This window comes from Vigna umbellata, chromosome 1, assembly GCF_029865625.1.
Source record: "Vigna umbellata cultivar VRB3 chromosome 1, Vumbellata_1.0, whole genome shotgun sequence".
Classification (NCBI taxonomy): Eukaryota; Viridiplantae; Streptophyta; class Magnoliopsida; order Fabales; family Fabaceae; genus Vigna; species Vigna umbellata.
The window spans coordinates 98,710,428-98,731,909 of record NC_142165.1 but is presented as its reverse complement, the minus strand read 5'-3'; the positions used below and the strand labels follow the sequence as shown (position 1 = coordinate 98,731,909).

General features: G+C 34.5%; 1 protein-coding gene across 4 annotated transcripts; it reads left to right on the top strand.

Moving 5' to 3' along the window:
* Positions 1 to 2,538: 2,538 nt before the first annotated feature.
* Positions 2,539 to 21,282, top strand: LOC124819648 (actin binding protein). 4 transcript variants are annotated; one of them, XR_007027273.2, is made up of 18 exons: positions 2,540 to 2,771; positions 2,912 to 3,190; positions 3,862 to 4,565; positions 4,645 to 4,866; positions 4,944 to 7,792; positions 7,915 to 8,044; positions 8,451 to 8,522; positions 8,845 to 8,943; positions 9,684 to 9,725; positions 13,524 to 13,604; positions 13,697 to 13,747; positions 13,825 to 13,906; positions 14,097 to 14,191; positions 14,266 to 14,337; positions 17,437 to 17,570; positions 19,062 to 19,130; positions 19,211 to 19,277; positions 20,384 to 20,397. XR_007027273.2 is itself a non-coding variant. In XM_047291202.2 (18 exons), exons 2-18 carry the CDS (start codon positions 3,118 to 3,120, stop codon positions 20,539 to 20,541), a joined length of 4,983 nt encoding a protein of 1,660 aa, XP_047147158.2. In that variant the 5' UTR covers positions 2,541 to 2,771; positions 2,912 to 3,117; the 3' UTR covers positions 20,542 to 21,282. The 4 variants fall into 4 exon arrangements, 2 of the variants coding, with proteins under 2 accessions (XP_087961167.1, XP_047147158.2); XM_047291202.2 differs by having other exon boundaries at positions 2,541 to 2,771; positions 17,437 to 17,553; positions 20,384 to 21,282; XR_015783821.1 differs by lacking the exons at positions 14,266 to 14,337; positions 17,437 to 17,570; positions 19,062 to 19,130; positions 19,211 to 19,277; positions 20,384 to 20,397 and adding an exon at positions 11,022 to 11,070 and having other exon boundaries at positions 14,097 to 14,154.
* The last annotated feature ends 200 nt before the right edge of the window (positions 21,283 to 21,482 follow it).

The following is a 21,482-nucleotide window of genomic DNA, read 5'->3' as shown; positions in this document are numbered from 1 at the left end:
TAAGTAAGATGACGAGAAATTAATACTCGTGACATGTATTTAACTATCACAAAATTAAATGATAAAAATTTAATTGAAATTTCTAATTTTTTCAGCACTAAATAAATTATAAAAATTCAAAAAGTTTTCAAATTTATATAGAAAGCGAAAGTTAGTCAAGTCATAAAACTTAAAATGTATTTATAGCATCAATTCAAATTTCAATAAATAAAATATGTAAATGTTTTAAAAGATAAAATAAAAATTACACTAATCATTATAACATTACCACACATTATATTTTATTTGATTTAATTAGTGATTTCGAATTTTAATTTGTTAATTTTGGTTTCGCTATTTTTCTTTTCAATTTAATTCCTTAATTTTTTTTAAAATTTAATCTAGTCATTTTCATTGAGTTAACATTACCATTCGTATATGTCACATATCAATTTATAAAATTTTTATTTATTTATTTATTTTTTAAGAAAAACAAAAACCGTCATGTGCAAGTTAGAGTAGTGCTATGTGACAATATCATCATGTTAGTGTCATTGTCACGTATTGTTTTCCATTTAATTTCTTTGTTTTAAATTTTAATTCAATTTAATTTCATTTTATAAAATGTATCAATTCTGTCATTTCTTATTTAAGATCAAATTAATTTATTTTTTACAAATGTAAAAAACTTTAAATATAAAAAATTACAAGTGAAAAAACATAAAAAACTAAATAATTTTAGTATTTTAGTTTTAAGATGTAAATTCTAAAAAATATTTTTTCACGTATATATAACCGTAATTAAGTTTAAATATTATTTTTTCTCAAATTAGAAAAGACAAAATTAAATTATTTTAAAATAAATAAAAAATAAATTGAATTAAAATTTTAAATAAAAATTAAATTGAAAATAATCACACATATACAACAATAAAATTGACACAACCACATGTGAAATTTTATTTTTTAAAAATTAAAAAATATTTTTTTTATAAATTTACACTTGAGATAAAGTATTAATACCAACTTAATAAAAAAGATTAAATTGAAATTTTTTAAAAAACTTAAAAAACTAAATTAGCCCAAAAATAATAAAAAGAACAAAATAAACCAACCTAGTAAATTAGAAAAATCACTAATTAAGCCTATTTTAGTTTTTTAAATAAAATTTTAAATGATAGCATTAATATTAGTAATATAAGAAATGGAATGTTTATTTTAAAACAATAAACAATATGAATGACATTCGAAGGAAAATTAAATGAAAAGCCATTTAATATTTATTCACAAAAAATATTTAATTTTTATAATTTTAAATTTCCTTTTTTAAATTTTTTATCTTTAATAACATTTTAGTCAATACATTATTTTAAAATTAAATAATAGAAACCACTGACATTTCGTTAAAAATATAAAGACAATAGATGTCATTTTATTAAAAATATAACGAATTGTGAGTTTTTCAAAAGCTAAAAGTGGTGTTATTGTTATTATTATTATTTTATAAATTTAAGGGAAATTGAATGCTTTTTAAAGGTATACATATTTACTATGCAAGTATTTTGCCTTTTCTGATGTATACAGATACACGAAATCAATGCTAAGAAGATAACAAATACGGTGCGACACAGTACGAGAATATGACTATGTTTATTAACACACACTTTCGCTAAGTTAAATTATAGTGATACTATTGACATTAAATATAAGCTGAGTTAATTAGTTTTGGAATTTATCTACTAGTTAATTGACCTGACTATAATTAGGTTAATCCAAATTAACCAAATTCAAAACGATATATAATCTAAATTGTTGAATTGTTGTTCGGATAAATTTATGTGTATTAATTAATCCCTAATTGTTAATCTAATTGAAATTGTTAGAGGATTGGTTTTTTTATAAGTTCAAGATTTTAATTTATTATATATATATATATATAAATATTTTAACGAATTTCAATTTTAAAAGTCAATCAAATGTATTTTTAAACAAGTCTGGACTGGTGTAATAAAAAGTCTTGAATTTCAAGTTATATTTTAATGTTCCAATTTGATAACCTTTTTAGAACATTATATTGTATTTATATTATTTATCTTAACAGTAATATATATGTTTAACAATATCCGATGTTTAAATTGATATATTATATTTTATACATTTGATATATTTGTCTAATTCAAATAATACAAGCCGATTAATAGGTACTTTTTTGATAAAAGTTTTATTAATTTCTATTAAATGTTCTTATATATATTAAAGAGTTTAGTTTTCCATTACTGATTATTTTTATAATATTAACTAATCAGATATTATGTAAAATGTGAAACTTACATAATTATTACTAAAATAGTTAATAAAAAGATGTATGAAATAATAACAAGTTAAAAATTACAGCGAAACGTATAAGAAAACTACGTTAAGAAGTGAACTGTTAAATTTTGGATGTGTTGGAGTTAAACATGTCCGAAGGGAGATGTGGAATGTACGTGCCACGTCACCAACCACGTAGACAAGGGTGCAATCAACCCCAGCTTGCGCAAAAATATGTTGTCTGTATGCAGTTGCAGAGAGACAGAACACAACACAGAGGCAAAGAGAGAGAAGGAGAAAGAGAAAGAGAAAGAGAGACGGGTCTAACTTCCAACAAGTGTTCGTATTCTCCTTTTCAGTCCACTACGCTTCCTTCTTCCCTTTCCCTCTTCTCCGTTACCCCTTTCCCCCTTCACATTCTAATCACATTTTCTCACCCCGCTTTACCAAAAAAAGAGAAAGAAAGAAGAAACAAGATAAAGGTTTATTACCTTTTATGCATTCCACTTATACTTCACTTCAATTTTTCTTCTACCCTTTATCTCCTTCAATTCGTTTTTTATTAATTTATTATTTTCATTTTAGAATTCAATTCTTTGACTATTGTTTTTCTTCAATTCAGCTTTTCATTGGATCACGTCACCCACCTTTGCTTTTGCTCTCTTCTGCCTCTGAATTGAGCATTTCCGAGTTCTATTGGCCTCTGATCGAATTGGGTATTTGCAAGATCTGCGGCTTCAATTGTTGGGGGCAAAAAGTTTTGATCTTGGTGGTGGACCAACCCAATTACCGGTTTGGATCCGATCGGGGTAGAAACAGCGCCATCAGATGGCGCTGTTCAGAAGGTTCTTCTACCGGAAGCCGCCGGATCGGCTTCTGGAGATTTCCGAGAGAGTTTATGGTTTGCTTTCTCCCCATTTCCCTCTTGTCTCTACTTTGCCCATTTTCTATTTCTTCATTGATTGTTCTGTTTTCTCTGCACAATTTAGCTCATGAATGCACCGGAAGCATTAATCCGTTACTTTTTCAACTCTCCAAGTTAAGGGGCAGCTGATTTTGTAGCTTTTAGGGCTCGTTTTAATGTTTAGAAGCTAATTTAGTTAAATTTCATTAATGTCATTTCAAAACAATGCCTTTGGTAATGAGCTACAACAGGGTGGACCTTTTATTTTTATTTTAACTTGCACTTTTTAGTTTCTTCTCTTCCTTTATTGTAGGACACTAATTACTCTGGAGAAGGAAAAGTAAAGCATTATCTGATTCATGGTGGTCAGTTATCAATTAGGTTGCTGTTTGATGAGTTCTGGAAGATTCTTTAAACTGAGACCATTGAGTGTTGTCCTTTAAGACATTTTTCTTATGGCTTGCAACGATTCTCTTTTTTTCCCTTTGTTGCAAAGATGTGTACTGGCAAAATGAAACAGTGTTCTCTGTTAAGAAATTCTTTCTTCTTTGCTTATTGCCTTTGGTTTTTCTAACTTGTTGAAATGAAACATGACTTTTAAAGTTGTAAATAAGTACCCTAGTTACCGAATTGGTAGTATCTGACTATTCCATACCCATTTTTTGCAGTTTTTGATTGTTGCTTCTCCCCGGATGTCTTGGAAGAAGAAGAATATAGAGTTTATATGGGGGGGATTGTGGCTCAGCTACAGGATCACTTTCCAGATGCTTCTTTCATGGTATTCAACTTCAGAGAAGGGGAGAGACGCAGCCAAATCTCAGACATATTTTCTCAGTATGACATGACAGTTATGGAGTACCCTCGGCAGTATGAGGGTTGTCCTGTTCTGCCGTTAGAGATGATCCATCACTTCCTTCGATCAAGTGAAAGCTGGTTGTCTCTGGAGGGGCAACAAAATGTGCTTTTGATGCATTGTGAAAGGGGAGGTTGGCCCGTGCTGGCATTTATGCTAGCAGGTCTTCTGTTATACAGGAAACAGTACAGTGGGGAGCAAAAGACTCTTGAAATGGTCTACAAGCAAGCTCCAAGGGAACTACTACACATATTGTCTCCTTTGAATCCACAGCCTTCGCATTTAAGATATCTTCAGTATATTTCCAGGAGAAGTTTGGGAGCTGAGTGGCCACCATCGGAAACACCCTTATACTTGGATTGTCTGATTCTTAGAGTCCTTCCAATATTTGACGATGGAAAAGGTTGCAGGCCCGTTGTACGTGTTTATGGTCAAGACCCTTCAATTACTGCCACTAGAAGTTCAAAGCTTCTTTTTTCAACTTCACAATCCAAAAAACATGTTCGCCACTACCTACAGGTGCCATATAAATTTCCACTATTGATACTGAATTGTGAATTGATTAGATAGACGTCCTCTTATTAAATTTTAATCACAGGCAGAGTGTATGCTCGTGAAAATTGACTTGCGTTGTCGTGTTCAAGGGGATGTGGTTCTTGAGTGCATACATTTAAGTGATGATTTTGTTCACGAGGAATTGATGTTTAGAGTTATGTTTCATACTGCATTTGTGCGGTCAAATATTTTGATGCTGAGCCGTGATGAAATTGATATTTTGTGGGAGGCGAAGGACCTATTTCCCAAGGACTTCAAAGCAGAGGTAAGTTATTGTTATTCTTCCACAAAGGCCATTTTCTGGAGCAGTAGGAGTTGAACACGTACTCATATCTGTATCAGGTGCTTTTTTTGGACGCTGATGCTGTTATACCTGATCTAACCACAGTCACGGTGAGTGAAGATGCAAATGAGATTGAGAGTGCTGAGACAGAAAGTGCTTCACCTGATGAGTTCTATGAAGTAGAAGAAATCTTCAGCAGTGTAATTGATGCACAAGAAGGTAAGACAGAGTATGATTCTCAGGCTTTCCATGAAAATGCTGTGAATGATGAAACTCATAAGGGGGTCTGGAGGCAGAAGTCTGATCCTCATAGTTTTGAGGATTGTCCGCCAGATGACAAGATCGCCAAGCAGGTTTACAAGATGGATCCTGGTATTAATACTGTGAAAGACATCTCTATTGATGATGCTCACTATAAATTTGATGGGAGCATAGATTCAGATCCTCATGCAGTGAAGGACATTGCTGTCGATGATGGAGAAATTAAGTCAACTTCCATTGCAGTTATTTCTGATATGATGAAACCTCCTCTGGAAACAAAGGAAGTTACCATGCATGTGCAGCAGGAATTTGCAGTCATTGAAAATGAATATGATGAAGATAAGGAGGTAACAGAAAAGGAGCTAGACTCCAAGGCTGGGAACCAGATGCCTGATTTGACTGAACAAAAATCTGGTAAAGTACTTCCATCTACTGCCAAGAAACAACCTCCATCCAACTCGAAGCCAGTTGGAGATACAGTTGCAGCAAAGCAAAAGATTAAACAGCAAGAAACCCATGGTTTTCAGGCAAAACAAGCTAAGCCAAATGCCGTAACTAGATGGATTCCTTCTAACAAGGGTTCTTATACAAATTCAATGCACGTCTATTATCCGCCATCAAGGAATAATAGTGCACCAGCTGCACTGACAAATTTGTCTTCCACAAAAGAGAAAATTGAAGATTCCAAAACAAGATCTTTATCTGCTCCTGTTGTTTCTGCAGTTGTTGCTTCTATTGACAAAACAAATGACCTAAAAAGCCGGAAAGTGGTCACTTCAAAATCTTCTGGCTATATAGCAACAGAAATAGATGAAAAAGGTCTACCGTCACCATTGTCATCAATTAAAGAGACATCTTTTCAGTCAGATACTCCAGCGCAAGAGCAGAGCTCAGAACAACTGCTACAGCCTCCCCCACCACCTCCCCCTCCCCCTCCTGCTCACAGTAGAGTCTCTTCTCAAGTTTTTGAATCCTCATCATTAAAGGATGATGTATCAGCTCAAGGCTCTCCATCTTCTTTGGGTGGAAAAGGGTCCCTCATGCCACCACCACCACCTCCTCCACCGCCACCATTTCAACCTTCAACTTTAACAACATTTATGAGACCACCTGAAACTTCTCTTCCTTTCCCTCCACCCCCACCACCACCCCCGCCCCCTTTTTTTGGGCAAAATGTAGGGAGCTCAGTACCTTTTCCATCCCCTAGGAAATCTGTGGCTTCATCAATGGTTGGAGAGACTAGTGTATCTTTAACAGTTTCTACAACCCCTCTTCCATTTACAAGCACTGCCGTTACACCGGATGTTTCTCAAGTGGGTACTGCAGTGATCCCTTCACAGCCTCCTCCACCGCCACCACCTCCAAGGTATGAAGTTTCATCTGTTCCTCCTTTGACACCACTAGCATCACCTCTTCCAAAAAATGAAATTCCATCGGTTCCCCCTCCTCCCATGTTTCCTACAGCTTCAACAAACAGGGCTCCACCCCCTCCTCCCCCAACACCCCCATTTGCATTACATAAAGGTTCACCTCCACCAGCAACCCCACCTCCAACTCAACCCCTGTCTCCGCCTCCTCCTCCCCCTCCCCTAGCCAATTCACATATATATTCAGCTACACCACCTATAGCTAATTCTCATGTATATTCAACTACACTACCTATACCTCCGCCACCACCTCCCCCTCCTTTTGGTAAAGCTTCATTACCTCCCTCTCCACCTCCTTTCAATAGTCCTCTTCCACCACCACCACCTCCACCCACACCTCCTTCCCCACCTCTTCCTCTATCAAGTGTGGCCTCTCCTCCACCTCCTCCAATGTATAAAGCCGCACCTCCCCCACCACCACCTCTTCCTCCATCAAGTAGAGCCTCACCTCCGCCACCGCCACCACCACCTCTTCCTCCATCAAATGGAGCCCCACCTCCACCTCCACCACCACCTCTTCCTCCATCAAGTGGAGCCCCACCACCCCCTCCACCTCCAATGTACGGAGTACCACCTCCATCAATGTATGGAACACCACCTCCTCCTCTAGGTGGTCGAGGACCACCTCCTCCACCTCCTCCTCCAGGCGGTCGAGGACCACCTCCTCCACCTCCTCCTCCAATGTATGGAACACCACTTCCTCCACCCCCTCCATTGTATGGAGCACCACCTCCACCTCCTGGTGGTCGAGGACCACCACCTCCTCCTCCCCCAATGTTTGGAGCACCACCTCCACCTCCTGGTGGTCGAGGACCACCACCTCCTCCTCCCCCAATGTTTGGAGCACCACCTCCACCTCCTGGTGGTAGAGGACCACCTCCTCCTCCTCCCCCAATGTTTGGAGCACCACCTCCACCTCCTGGTGGTAGAGGACCACCTCCTCCACCTCCTCCTGGTGGTCGAGGTCCTCCTCCTCCACCTCCCCCAGGTGTTCCTGGTGCTCCTACACCTCCTGGGGGTGGACCTCCGCCACCTCCGCCCTTTGGTGCAAAAGGTGCAAATGTTGGAGTTGATCCAAGAGGGAGAGGACGTGGGTATGCGCGCCCTACAGGGGCTGCACCCCGTAAATCCTCTTTAAAGCCTTTACATTGGAGCAAGGTTACAAGGGCACTACAAGGAAGTTTATGGGAAGAATTACAAAGACATGGAGAACCACAAATGTAATGTGTCTTTTCTACTGTTGAACATGTCTGCTGAAACATTTCAATTATGTATAATTGTATTATTTTCTCCATCTTATTTATATCCCTATATTTTTTAATGACTGGTTTTATGTTCTTAGTGCACCAGAGTTCGATTTTTCAGAGCTAGAGAAGCTTTTCTCCTTAAATGTTCCAAAACCTGCTGATGCTGGTGGAAAATCTGGAGGGAAGGGCAAGTCTGCTGGATCTAAAACTGACAGAGTCACCTTGGTATTATTCTAACACACATGAATATTTCAAAACTTGATTTTTGATATAAGCCTTAGAGATGATTTGATGGGTTCTCATTTAGTAACTCCATCTACAAATATAAGTCACCATGATTTGTAATTTTGCTTTGCACCTTGATAGGTGATTCATTTAAAATTTAGTATTATTGACCGTACTAAATTAGTGAATGAAAAATATTGTTCTGTTATTGTCGTTTCACTTCACTGTCTCTCATGTTCCATAATTTAAAATTCTGATACTGTATATTTGATGAATTGTAAAGTGATATTGGCGCAGTTTTCCTCTTGTTAGTGCTTAAAGCTAACAACATAAACTCATTGACTTGATTTTTATTTGATTCCATGTTACTTATCAATAACTTGTGTGTTTATATTATTGATTTTAGGTTGATCTAAGGAGGGCTAATAATACTGAAATTATGCTCACTAAGGTTAAGATGCCACTTCCCGATATGATGGTAAGCTGATACTTTGATGTGGGAATTTTTTTACAATCATCTAGGAATAGTTATTTAAGATAAGTATTTTTTTTAATGAAAATAACTGCTTTCTTTTTTTGTTTTTGTTTTCGCTTGAAGCACTATGGTGAAATAATTCTTTTTTGCTTTCATTAAGATTGGTTCTTAAAATGGTGAAGATTAGTACCGAAGGCTGCTGATAGTAGATAAACACTCTTTTGGACTCCAATCTGCTTCAAACTTTTCTAACTTCTAAATCTCAACCTGTATCTATCAGTGCCAGGTATTATCTTTTATAACACATTCTAATGTGATATTTCAGGCTGCAGTACTGGCTTTGGACGAGTCAGTATTAGATGTTGATCAAGTGGAAAATCTTATTAAGTTTTGTCCTACAAAAGAGGAGATGGATCTTATAAAGGTGAATTTTAATAAATTTATCCCTACTTACATCTTGTTTTAACAATCATGGGTTCGTTTCTGAGTTGTAAATTCCAAAAGGTTTTAGAAACTGCAACCATTTTAGTTGTAAAAATTAGTTTAGTTTTGGGCGATTTTTTAGTTTTGAAAATCAGTATTTTTTTCTAATTTCTAGTTTCAAAATAAATTAGATTAAAAATTCCCTATTTGGTTAAAATTAGTTTAAAGATATGTTTTAGCGTTGACCATGTTAGTAGTGGTAGTAAAAATAACAATCGTTGTGGAAGTAGTAGTGTTATTATTATTGACGGTTCTTGAAGTAATAACAACATTCATAATGGTGGTACATGTTGAGGTAGTAGTGTTGTCTGTGACAGTAAAAGTGGTGACAAAAATGTTAATAGTGATGATGGTGGTGATGTGCCAGTGGCTGTGATGATGATGACGGGAAGGACCATAGTCAAAGCTAGTGAGATGTGGTTTTCTAAGACTGAAAACTAAATTCATAAATATTTTTGTTTTTGGTTTTGAAAATAGGTTAAAAGCCATTTCAAATACATTTTTGTAAAACATGCTTTGTTTTGATTTTGAAATTGCATCTTTAAACCAAAAGCTGAAAACTTGCAACCCTGCCAAATGTGCCCTAAAGTTTCTATTTTGTGGTATCTTCTATTACTTTGTTCCTTTTGCTCTGATTTGTTTGATTTCTAATTTAGATTCCTTTTGTTTATGGTTGTTTAGGCATACACCGGTGACAAGGAACTTTTGGGGAAGTGTGAACAGGTGTGTGTGCAATAATTTATTTCAGTCATAATAATATATATGTTGGTTATGAGCAGAGATTGTGGGTAATAGAATTATACATGCTTCCTTTTACTGTTACATGTATTTGACTCATGCTGTGGTGTCGTCAGGTTTCATGAAAGATGAATGAGCTATTTGAAAGTAAAATTTCCTTTAGAATATTGGTGATGGGATACAATTCTCACAATTTAAGTTGAGGGAAAAATTAAACTTATAATATTGATATAATATTAGCCAGCATTGTCTGCAACAAAATCTGAGAGGGTGTGGGAGGAATGATTGCATAAAATAATTGATGTGTAGTCTAATCAAATTTAGTAATTGCTGGACTCAAGTTATAAATAATCAAATCTTGAGATTAAAGCACTACAAAACAATTAATTGGCGGCAAGGGATTTGGATGTCAATGTCGATTTCTTTACTAATTCTCTTTCGATTCTTGAATGTTTTGAATTATTTTTTTGGGGTTAAAGATGAACCTTTCAGAAATTGCTTTAGTAGAGATTTTTAGATTTTAAGCATGTCTTTTCCTTTTTGTTGTTTCGTCAAATTCTGACAGTTCTTCGCCTATTTTATGAATTTTTCATTCCATTTACGAATTTGTCATTAGAAAGACTTTCAAGTGGTTCAAATGTTGGAGGGGTGCTTCCTTTTTTGAGTGGTTGTACTTATATTTTGGAACTCAATTACCTTTATAATAACAGCCTTATCCTACTAGGTAAGCTTAACTGCGTGGACCACATGATGCCATTCAGCACGGATAAAAACAAAATTTCAGAAATATTATTACCTTGAGATCTACCTTTGACTACTTCCCCACAATATCTTTTCTGGTCTTCCTCATTTGCATAATAGTATAAATCGTGCAATCTACACTTCTGACTAACACCTCTTGTGGTAATTTTTGTAATGCCCAATCCATCTTAATTTAATTAGTTGTGCTACGCAACCTTTTCTTGTATATAACCATTATTCTATCCTTTTGTGTAGGGCTACACATCCATTTTAATTCTCTTTTTTGCTAATCCGACCTTCTCTCATGTCCCTTTAAAGCATAACATTCACCGTGCATCCACTGTATTATCTCTCTCTTTTGCATTCCATGGCAGTTGCTTATTGGATTGAGAAGATTATGAAGGATTTTCTTTGGTTTGTGATTAATGGGTTTATCATAGATTGATTGGTAGAACACCAATTGTAAATGTTGGAATGAGTCTAATGACTGGCTTTTAAAGTCTTATGACTAGCACTGAAATGTATTTACTCTTGAATCAGATCTTGCAAGCAAGTGCCTTGAGAAAATCAGATCCTAAAAGCCTTGGAGGTTGAATCTTTGGTTCTGGCCCACCTGTATTGTTCATTTGTGTACTGTTAATAACAGCTCTCATATCATTTACCCCCGAACTAATCGCTGTTCATTACTGGTCACATGTCTTTTGTTCATCAAGGGGCCAAAATTATTTCGCTCGATTGTTTAAATAAGAAAAAATATCGGATTTTTTATTTTTATTTTTTTAAAAACAAAATAAAGAAGCTATGCAAAAAATTATATAAGTTTCTATGCCAACTAGTTTGACATCTCAAATTATTTGTCATTTGCAGCATACTCAAATTCAAATATTGTAAAAAATACAAATCGAATGGGGAACTATACCAAAACCTACTCAAGAAACATAACTAGGTAGATTCAGTCTATTCCCACAGAAATCAAACAATAAAATTAGGAATAAAATCCCATCACCTAGTACATCTGTGTGTGACCCCAAAATAAACGAGTTTGTCAGACACATGAAATCTTGCACCCTTAAGCTTCCAATGCTTGGAGAAAACTTGCATCACCAACATAGAATCACTTTCTAGCCATAGGCTATGACATTCTTTCTCAGCTGCTATTCCAACAGCATGAGTAACACCAAAAATTTCTACATATATAGCTTTTTTCGCAGCAAGATAGTAAAATATCCAAGAGAAGTAGCAGATATATCCCTAAACAAACCCCCGCACGCAGCAAGACCAGGAGCACCATGAGCAGCACCATCAATATTGCATGTCATCCAATGACAAGAAGGAGATAGCCAAAAAGCAGGAATGATCGAAGGAACAATACCCTACTTAATAGAGATACAAAGATTCTTGAGACTACTGAACTCTGTAATGTTAAACCTCTCAGAAGATCAGCTTAGATTACCAACATGGTGCTAGGGTTTTTTTCTCGTTCCTTTTAGTTTGATATCCCTTTGCCAACTTGCTCTCTAAATTGCATAGTAACCTTTGATGTTGATTCTTTTACTATGCCAAAACTTGGTCTAGGACGAGTAAATGGTGTTGGGCAACAATCATGTGGTTTTTATTACCTTTAATCAAATACTTTTATAAATTGAATTACAACTCTTCAAACCTTCTTTATGAACTATTAGGTCTCCCAAGTTTGTCAAGATTGAAGCAAATGATTGCAAAGATAACTTTGAATTGAGTTATGTCAGTTGGTCAATACGTCCATTCTTCCTTCCAAAGAAAGTTTAAGGATGTGTTGATTTTTCCTTTATTAATTATCTATTCAGATGTACAGGGAACAAGTTGTTTCTTTCTTTAGTTTTTTATATTTTGTTACTTTTATTGAAGAATTCTCCCAAGGCACTTGGGTATTCTTCATGAAAGAGTGTTGTATAATCTTTAACTTGTCTCTAGTTGATGTGAGACTTCAGTTTTTCCAATTAGATATAAACAAATGTTTTTCTTCATAGAGAACTTGAAGAAGTTTATATGAAAACAACCTCCCATACTCGTTACTTGGGATAGTTTGGATTGTTTAGCAAACTACAAAAATCTTTCTATGGGCTTAAAGAATCCAAGTTTTATTGTGCAGAATGAAGTGAAGTAGTCTTTTATTTTCATACTTATTCAAATAAAAGTGTTTATTTGGTGTTAAGAGCTGATCATTGTTCTGAAATTGGTTCTCATTTGTTCTTGCTTTTCTTTGTAATCAGTAATATGTGTTCTGTTTTATTTTGGTGGAAATTGGGTTCCCTGAAGATCTTTGACCAGTTATTGTGGGTTAAGTTTAGAGTATTTGGCTTTTGGGTTTTTCATTTTCTGGTCGGGATGAAATACTAGAATCTTTAATGGTGGCAGTTGTTTGCCATGAACCTTTGCATAGGATCAGGTCATGGGGGACTCTTTCTTGTAATCTTTTCGTTAAAGGGGGGAACACACACTTGTCTTTCACAAAGCTCCTCCTAAACTAATCCAAGTTTCTTTTAAAAATTATTTCTCATTATTATATTCTACTCAAGCCTGCCCTTTTAATAGGTTAATGAGATATCTTTAATTAATAGGATTATATTATATCTAACAATGATCCTAATTGATAAAATAAAAAATGAAATATCCTCGCAAGTAACAATTTTCCTACTAAATATTGATGTAAAGGACATGAAATCTGATTCTGATACGAAAATCTCGTCAAGATCTGGGAAGATAAAGAAATAAAATAAATGTAATTAAATCAATATTTAAATAGAGAGACATGATGATCCTAACCTGTTATCCACATCCAATAGAAAAGAAAATGTTGGTAAGCAATTTGGTTTATTAAATAGTCAATGTATATAAATTCAAAGTTCATTTATATAATGAAATGACAGTTTGTTTATGCTGCCTTTTTTTCTTGTGGAAGAAAAAGTTATTTTTGTGAAGTAAATAAATTCTTTTGGATTTTTTTCCATTTAAGTCCTATTGTATATTATATTACATTTAATATATTTTGTGATGTTTCAGTTTTTTATAGAGTTGATGAAGGTGCCAAGGGTGGAGTCAAAATTAAGAGTATTTGCGTTCAAGATTCAGTTTGGTGCCCAGGTCTGATGATTTCTGTAATATATTTTTGACTTCTGAATGTTCAGTGAATTTGGCCTTTTCCCTTCTGATATCATATTTTGCACGTTATGCAGCTTACGGAGTTTAAGAAGAGTTTAAACACTGTTAACTCTGCCTGTGAAGAGGTACTTTACATTTCCTACCGATGAATGTTGTTTTGTTTGAATTTCTTTGACTATATGCACCCTTTTCTGGGTAATAGGTCCGACATTCTGCTAAACTGAAGGAGATAATGAAGAAAATACTTTATTTGGGTAATACATTGAATCAAGGAACAGCAAGGGGTAAGTCTGTAAGTTTTTTTATACTTGTGGCAATTTCATTCTCATTATTTGTTGCTGGATGTACTGACAGAAGGTGCCAAAATCTATTTGTTAACCGTCAATGGTTTACTCGATTCTGTTAGATCTTATCTAGTGTAGAATGTCCAGTTTATGGATAAGCATTAATATAAAATTATTTCATTTTTTCCAGGATCTGCAGTTGGATTCAAGTTAGATAGCCTTTTAAAGCTCACTGACACTCGTGCTTCTAACAGTAGAATGACACTGATGCATTATCTCTGCAAGGTATAAGTGTCAATTGCAACAAATGAAGATATTATATGGTTGCTAACCTTTTTCCCTCCCCTATTTGGCTATAGGTCATAGCTGAAAAGTCACCCAAACTCCTTGATTTCCACCTAGACCTTGTTAGCCTGGAAGATTCCACTAAGGTGATGATTAATTTGTTGGTTTTTTATAAGCAAGAAAGGTCGACTTAGCATTATTTCCTGATTCGTTGGTTCAATTTCACTTTGCCCCATTATTTGTAAAAGTGAGCACATTCCTTCTAGTTTTTGTAACTAAGTCTACAAGACCAATATACTTGGTTTTGGATGCTGGTGAACTAGGAAGTGACTAAGAAAACAATTTACGTCCTTGAATCAGCATGTGTGTGTGTGTGAAAGAAACCATTGAGCACATGAATTAACCTTAGAAATCCAAGTGAGTTTGAGTCCCACATTAGTTACAAATAAGAAAGTTGAATAACATACAAGAAAAAAGACTCACGAATTCATTGTCTTAAGGTTGAGTTGGTGGTGATATCATAATCTCTTATATGGGTTACTAAAAATTCATTAATATTGAATCTGTCTAGTGAATCCCTTCTTGAAAGACCCAATAGTGGTATTAGAATCTATGGTTCGTCTTGGTGATCAGTTTAGAGAGCCAGTGACGAGTCCTAGGTTTGTGGATTCTTTATGTCGGAAGTCTTCATAGCAAGTGTTTCAGGTAAGCATGTCACATTAAGATAAAAAAGATTACAAGTAAAGGTTAGAATTGAGGGGGAGTGTGCTAACATGGAAGGGACCCACTTGAGGGGGAGATTGTTAGGAATCTATGTGAGTTTAAATCCCTCATTTAGTAAATATCAAGAAGTGTCTGATTGTTACAGCCAAATCAATGGTCTTGAGTTTGAGGAGGCGGAGCATATTGGCCCTTGTTACTCCCAATGCATTCATCATACATCTCGTGTGTGGAGGTGGAACAATATGTCTAACAAACAACAAATTTCACTAGAATATACTCTAAACCATGGCTCTGATATCATGTTAAGAAGTGAACTTTAAGTGTATGTCAACCCTACAAAATTGGCTTGTAAGGTGAGGTTTGCACCCACTTATACACTATGAAACCGCCTTATCTCTAGTCGATGTAGGACTTCCATCACAATTCCCTCACGCCGAGGTATATACATCTCGTGTGTGAGACTAGACATTAATGATGGTTCAATAACTGCTTGATAGCTAGTGGAACAATATGCTTAACTAATAGCAAATCTCACTAGGATAGACTTTAACCCATGACTTTGATTTTATGTTAAGAGGTGGACTTTAAGCCTAATTCAACCTTACAAAACTGACTTTGCACTCAGTTATATATTTTAAATTGGTCTTATCACTAGTCGATGTGGGACTTCCAATACATCACGAAGCACATGGATGTTGTGGCTGTCACAACTCCATTCACAAGGTAAATTGTGTAAAATTGTGGTGATTTGTGGGCTTCGTATTGACTGCTCGTCTAGTTGCACCATCGACAAACAAGGCTATGTGACCTTCTATGTCCCTAGGCATGGCTGTGACATTTGTTATCATTGAGCATGACACCGCCACTTTTGCTGTTGACAATATTGCAACCTGCCACTCCTTTGCACTCTCTTGTCTGTTTGGGCCAAACCTAGCTAATAGCAATTGACTATGATGCAGTGATTCCATACATGTATCAGATATGATGTGTATCCAACATAATGATACATTTATTATAATACAATGCATGCAATATACATATTTAAAAGTGTTAAAGTTTATGAAACATAAATATATAACTGCAATTGTGCAAATCTAAAAACCACATTTAGACATTGCCGAATAAAAAATATCAGTGGTTATCATTGTAAATTAATTTCTAGCATTCACATATTGGAGTACTGCTATCAATCTCATTACTTTTTGAAATTGTTCATAAAGAAAACAATTTCCCTCTTTGGTTTACAAAGAGAATGTTTTTGTGTTTCTAGATCACACATTTGTATGTTTCTTGTAGTTTTATTGGATATAAATGATTTAAAAGCTTCGATACTTCACCAACACATTCCGGTGAAGTATTCAAAAGTATTGCTGTCGAGATACTAGAAACCGATAAAAGTATTGCTGCTTCGTAGGTTTTCATTCTTCATATCATTATGTATCTGTGCAGAGTCATAGGGTATCAGTATTAGATACGATATACATGATGCACATTAAAGTATCGGTGTTTTCATAAGCTGCTGAAAGGTGGGGCTGGGTTTCAGTGTTTTTTATATCTCATGCCTGCCTATTGTGAATTGTTGGCCCCATTTTGAGTCCTACAACTTTTTTCTTTGTTTTTTATGTAAAAATAATACAATATAATCAACTCATTGTAGTAATGATATAATGAAATTAAAGAATAATACTAAAAAATTAATATAAAATATAAAATTTATTTCAAAATCAATATATAATATAATAAACTAATAAAGCATATTGTGTGATATAATGATTACATAGTTAGAGTGGAAAACTAAATAAAACGTAATATATAAGATAAATTAAATATTAATAGTATTAAAAAAATTTCTAAACAACATAATAAGAAATATATATATATATATATATATATATATATATATATATATATATATATATATATAACAAGTAATAAAGAATATAAAATATCAATGCAAAATAAATATATTGTTTATAACAAACTGTGTAAGCTAAAATCTAAAAATGTGCATGTGTATTTACGTGTGTGTGTGTATTGTTTAGTAGCATTTTTATCCAATAATTGAATCAACTCAATGATATGTCTGTTTTCCAACAAACCAGTCCAATTGGCTGGTCCATTTTTTTTTAAACACTGGTTGTGGGTTCTACAAAAAGGAATTTTTCTTTAAATTTCCAAGCGTGCACATTTAGAAACCTTAGTGAAATATGCAATTACCTGTAATCACAATCAAGTGAAATATCATCTAGGAGGTCACATGTCATGTTCCTGCAAAATCCCTTTTATTTACACGGCTTCTCTTGCTTTCATTTCTTAATGTGTACAAGGCTTACAAGCTGCTATTTGCTTGATGCAGTAAAAGTAGGATGATTACACCCTTCATTTACTCATGGATCAAAGTTAAAGTGATATTTACATTTATGGATGAAAGAAAAAGCTGTTGCAATGGAACAATTTAACTACCTGTTTTGGGTAATAATATTACAATGTGTATTGATGACTGGGCGCACCACTTCTTTCAGATACAATTGAAGTCATTAGCAGAAGAGATGCAGGCAATCATCAAGGGACTAGAAAAAGTTAAACAAGAATTTGCTGCATCTGCGAATGATGGACCTGTTTCTGCAGTTTTCCATGAGGTGTTAAGAATTTTTATGTCAGTCTCTTGATTCTTCATTATATCACGATAATAATTATAATAATAAAAGGGAAAAGTTTAATTTTTAAAGTGAATTCAAGTAGTGGTTGTTCATGCAATTATTAAAGTTGATGATTGTGCATGGGTTGTTCCTGTTAGATGTGAAGATTTGCAAACTCTTGCATATTTTTTTCTCATCTGGTTTTGTTCATTGTATCTGACAGTCTTTTGTTAGATTACTTATCACAGCCATTGATTTTTAGCATGAGATATAAATGTACATTTAATCGTATTTTACACTATACAATTTTTGTGCTGACAGTTTGTAATGTTTTTCCTCTTTATGTAAGAGGTCATATTGTTCTGGAGAAGTAAAATACCTCTGATACAACTTGTAAGGGAATTTATTGTGGATTTAAACAACAGTTTCCAGACGCTGGCAAATGTTTTTTCCTTTGATTTGTAAGGAAAATGGCTAACAATGGGAACTGACTTTTCCTCAAATATCGATGGTGATAGCAGACTAGGTTCTATTCTATTCCTCTAAAGTGATGGGGATTCCTCAATTTAGAGGAGCCAAATCCTTGGGTTGCTAGGGTTATTTATTGATTTCAGCTTGAGTATGTGTACTTTTAATTTACCTTCCAGATTTAATTCAATGAAAGGGATCAATTCAATGATTTAAGAAATAGTTAATGTAAATTACAAATGTTGAAATTATTATGAGGGTATGTTGGATTATGGGGTTCCCACCTGGTGGTAGAATTGAACTACAAAAAACCAGAAGAAGCTCAAAATTCCAAACTCGTATTTCAAAAAGGAAACGGCAGCTGTTCTTAAGTGACTTGGTACCAAAACAGTTGTGTCCTTCCAAGTTTTGGGGTGCAGTTGTTAGGTGCTTATATGCTATTTATTTTATTCAGTTAGAACTTTTTACTCATGTTTTGGAGTGACTCATTCCCTGAGCTAGTTTGGATAGGATTGTGTTCTTTGTTGTTGGTGTTCTGCTTATGGCTATTTCAAACAAGTCACGATTTCTGATATGGAGAGAAAGATAAGCTTTGGTGTTTCTGGAATTTTTGTATGCTCATTGTTTCTTGATTTTAATGCTTTTGAAAGTTGTATATTGTTGACATAAACACCGTGCTTTGACTTAGGCAATTATTTACTTGAACTTTCCTATTTACACCATGAATATTTCTCAACAATTCCAAATGCTTTTCTTTACCGATTTTCACTTTGTTCTGTGTCTGAACATTTTTCTTGCCAGCATTGCTAATTATCAGATTCTTAATCCTATTATCTCCTTGTTGTGATGAGCAAATACAAATTTTCAATTGTTGCTTTAGCCTTGAATAAACATGTGTCAAGCTGAAGTTAAGTGGATCTTTAATTTTTTTAATCAGTGTCACATTTTCCTTCATATTTACATGGATGAATATAATTCTACTTTGTCTTATCCAGTTTACATTTTCATTACCTTATACTTTTTGTTAATGTTCTGTTCAGAAATTGAAAGAATTTATTGGTGTATCTGAGTCAGAGGTGGCATCTCTAACAAACCTATATTCTGTAGTGGTAATATGCTTACTATCTTCTTTGTACATTATGCACCCATATGAAGAAATATAAAGATTGTATAATTTGCCTATGGACAGGGTAGAAATGCTGATGCACTTGCCCTATATTTTGGTGAGGATCCTGCTCGTTGCCCTTTTGAGCAAGGTAAGTTGGTGACTGACATGGTTATGTTGTTGGTACTATACGAAGGAACTGGTCTTTTTCACTGGTTATTTAGGGTGTGTTTGGTAACAACTTCATTAAGTGCTTATTAAATATCATGTAAGAACTTATTAATAAGTCATTTCTGTAGTAGAATGGAAGATAGGCTTAAACTGTTTTCAAATGAGCTGCAAGAATTTTCAGCTATTCTAAAGATCTTAAATTCGTGATAATAATCATAAGCTCTCCCAAATATGTAGACAAAGTCTTATATCAGATAAATCCAAATAAGCTCTTCAAAACACATCCTTTTTTCATGATATTATAGAATATTAACCTGTAATGTTTCTTGTGATAGTATTCATGACCTGTTACATTTGTGGTTGAGACAAGTATGTATTTTGTAGAAATTAGGATGTTTTAGAAATGTGATTTTCTTGTCTAAGGTTATGGAAGGAAGCATGCCTGTATTTATTTATTAATGTTTTCTATCGAGTCTCACATTAACTAGAGTAGAGATATCACTGATGTCCTGTTTGACTCCGATAGCAAACTTATGAACTAGTTTGTGGGATGAAGTTAAGTTTAAATCCATGTTCTAAGATAGTATTAGAGTCTATCCTAGATCTATTATTGTGTCACCTTACACTGTAGATGTCCATTCCTTGGCACTAGGGGGAGTTGTTGAATTAACTGCATTTGTTAACACTATAGATGTTCAGTGTTTTGTGTGAGGAAGGGTTCTTATATTGCATATCAATTTGAAATATTACCAATGTAATCCTTATAAGGTTGATGTAGGCTAAACTCAAATTCTAAAAGTTTCTAATGGAAATGTACTGAGCTATATCAAATCCTTCTTTAAAATGAAAGATGTGGTAATGAGTTGCTGAATTAATAGAAATTCCTTTCCTCGTTGGATCCATGTGTAAGCACTGCTACAGAACAGAACTAGTTAAATAGAGGGAAAATCTAAATGTAAAGAAGTTTCATCAGTCATATGTATTTCTGTTATGTTTGAAAAGGCTTTACAAACATAACAGAAATACATTCTCGCATTTTCTGTTATACTCAAGCTAACTTGTTATTGGTTGGTTTAACAATTGCAGTTACTACAACCCTGCTAAATTTTATAAGGTTGTTTCGGAAAGCACATGAAGAAAATTGCAAACAAGCAGAGTTAGAGAAGAAGAAAGCTGAGAAGGAGGCTGAAATGGAAAAGGCTAAGGGCGTTAACTTGACAAAAAAGGGTGCAAAAGATAGTTGACGACTGGATTTTCTGCTCCTTTGCATCAAACATCACACTCTTGCCAAAGAGCAGGAATGTACCCGAGCAAGGGGAATGCTTCCGAGATCAGTAAAGAAGCCTCTCCCTTTCAATGATGATGATGAAGATGATGTGGCAATTAGCCTTTCAAGCTGATACATTGGCTTGGAATAATGAAAGCCTGCATCCTGTGGAATTGAAAATACAACAGGCTTAGGAGAGTTGATTCTTTGATGGCATGCTGTTGAAATGGGATTTATGTGGCCAACTGATAATTTTTGTGAGAATACCCTGCAAATTCCCAGATGTAGATGCAGAGTGGATGCGTACTGTGATTATATGCGTCCAGTGTATACTGTAAATGTTGGTTCAAGAAGAATTTTTGTAGCAGGGCATGTCTTATATTATGGCAGTAGAACAGCCATTGGCATGCATCATTCACTTCATATTTTTTGTGGCACCACAGCAGTTGCCTTTTGGATTTGTGAAGCACCATAGTCCAACCCCAACCGTAGTACCATGACACCTTGTATAAAGCTCTATCCCTCTCCTTTAGGATTCAATTCTTTCTCGTGTAACATAGAAATTAGCTCCCTTTTTCATAGAGATTTTGATAGGTACCCTCGACAAAATGTTGTATAGCTGTCAGGTTAAGAGAGAAGGTAGAAATCAGGTCCCTGTATTGTAACCAATATTATTATTCTTAATTGTGAATCACGAGGCTAATTTTTTAATTGTTAATCATGAATCATATGGAATGAGAAGATTTTGACCGAATGAAAATAGCTTCAAATATGTTGTATAAATCATATATAATGCTGCTCCTTGTAATTATCTTCAGGTGGAAAACGACTTAAGGCTGCAAAACAAAATCAGAAAACATGAATGTGAAACATTTATTTCAAAATTAAATAATATATGATGTAACAATTTATATTGCC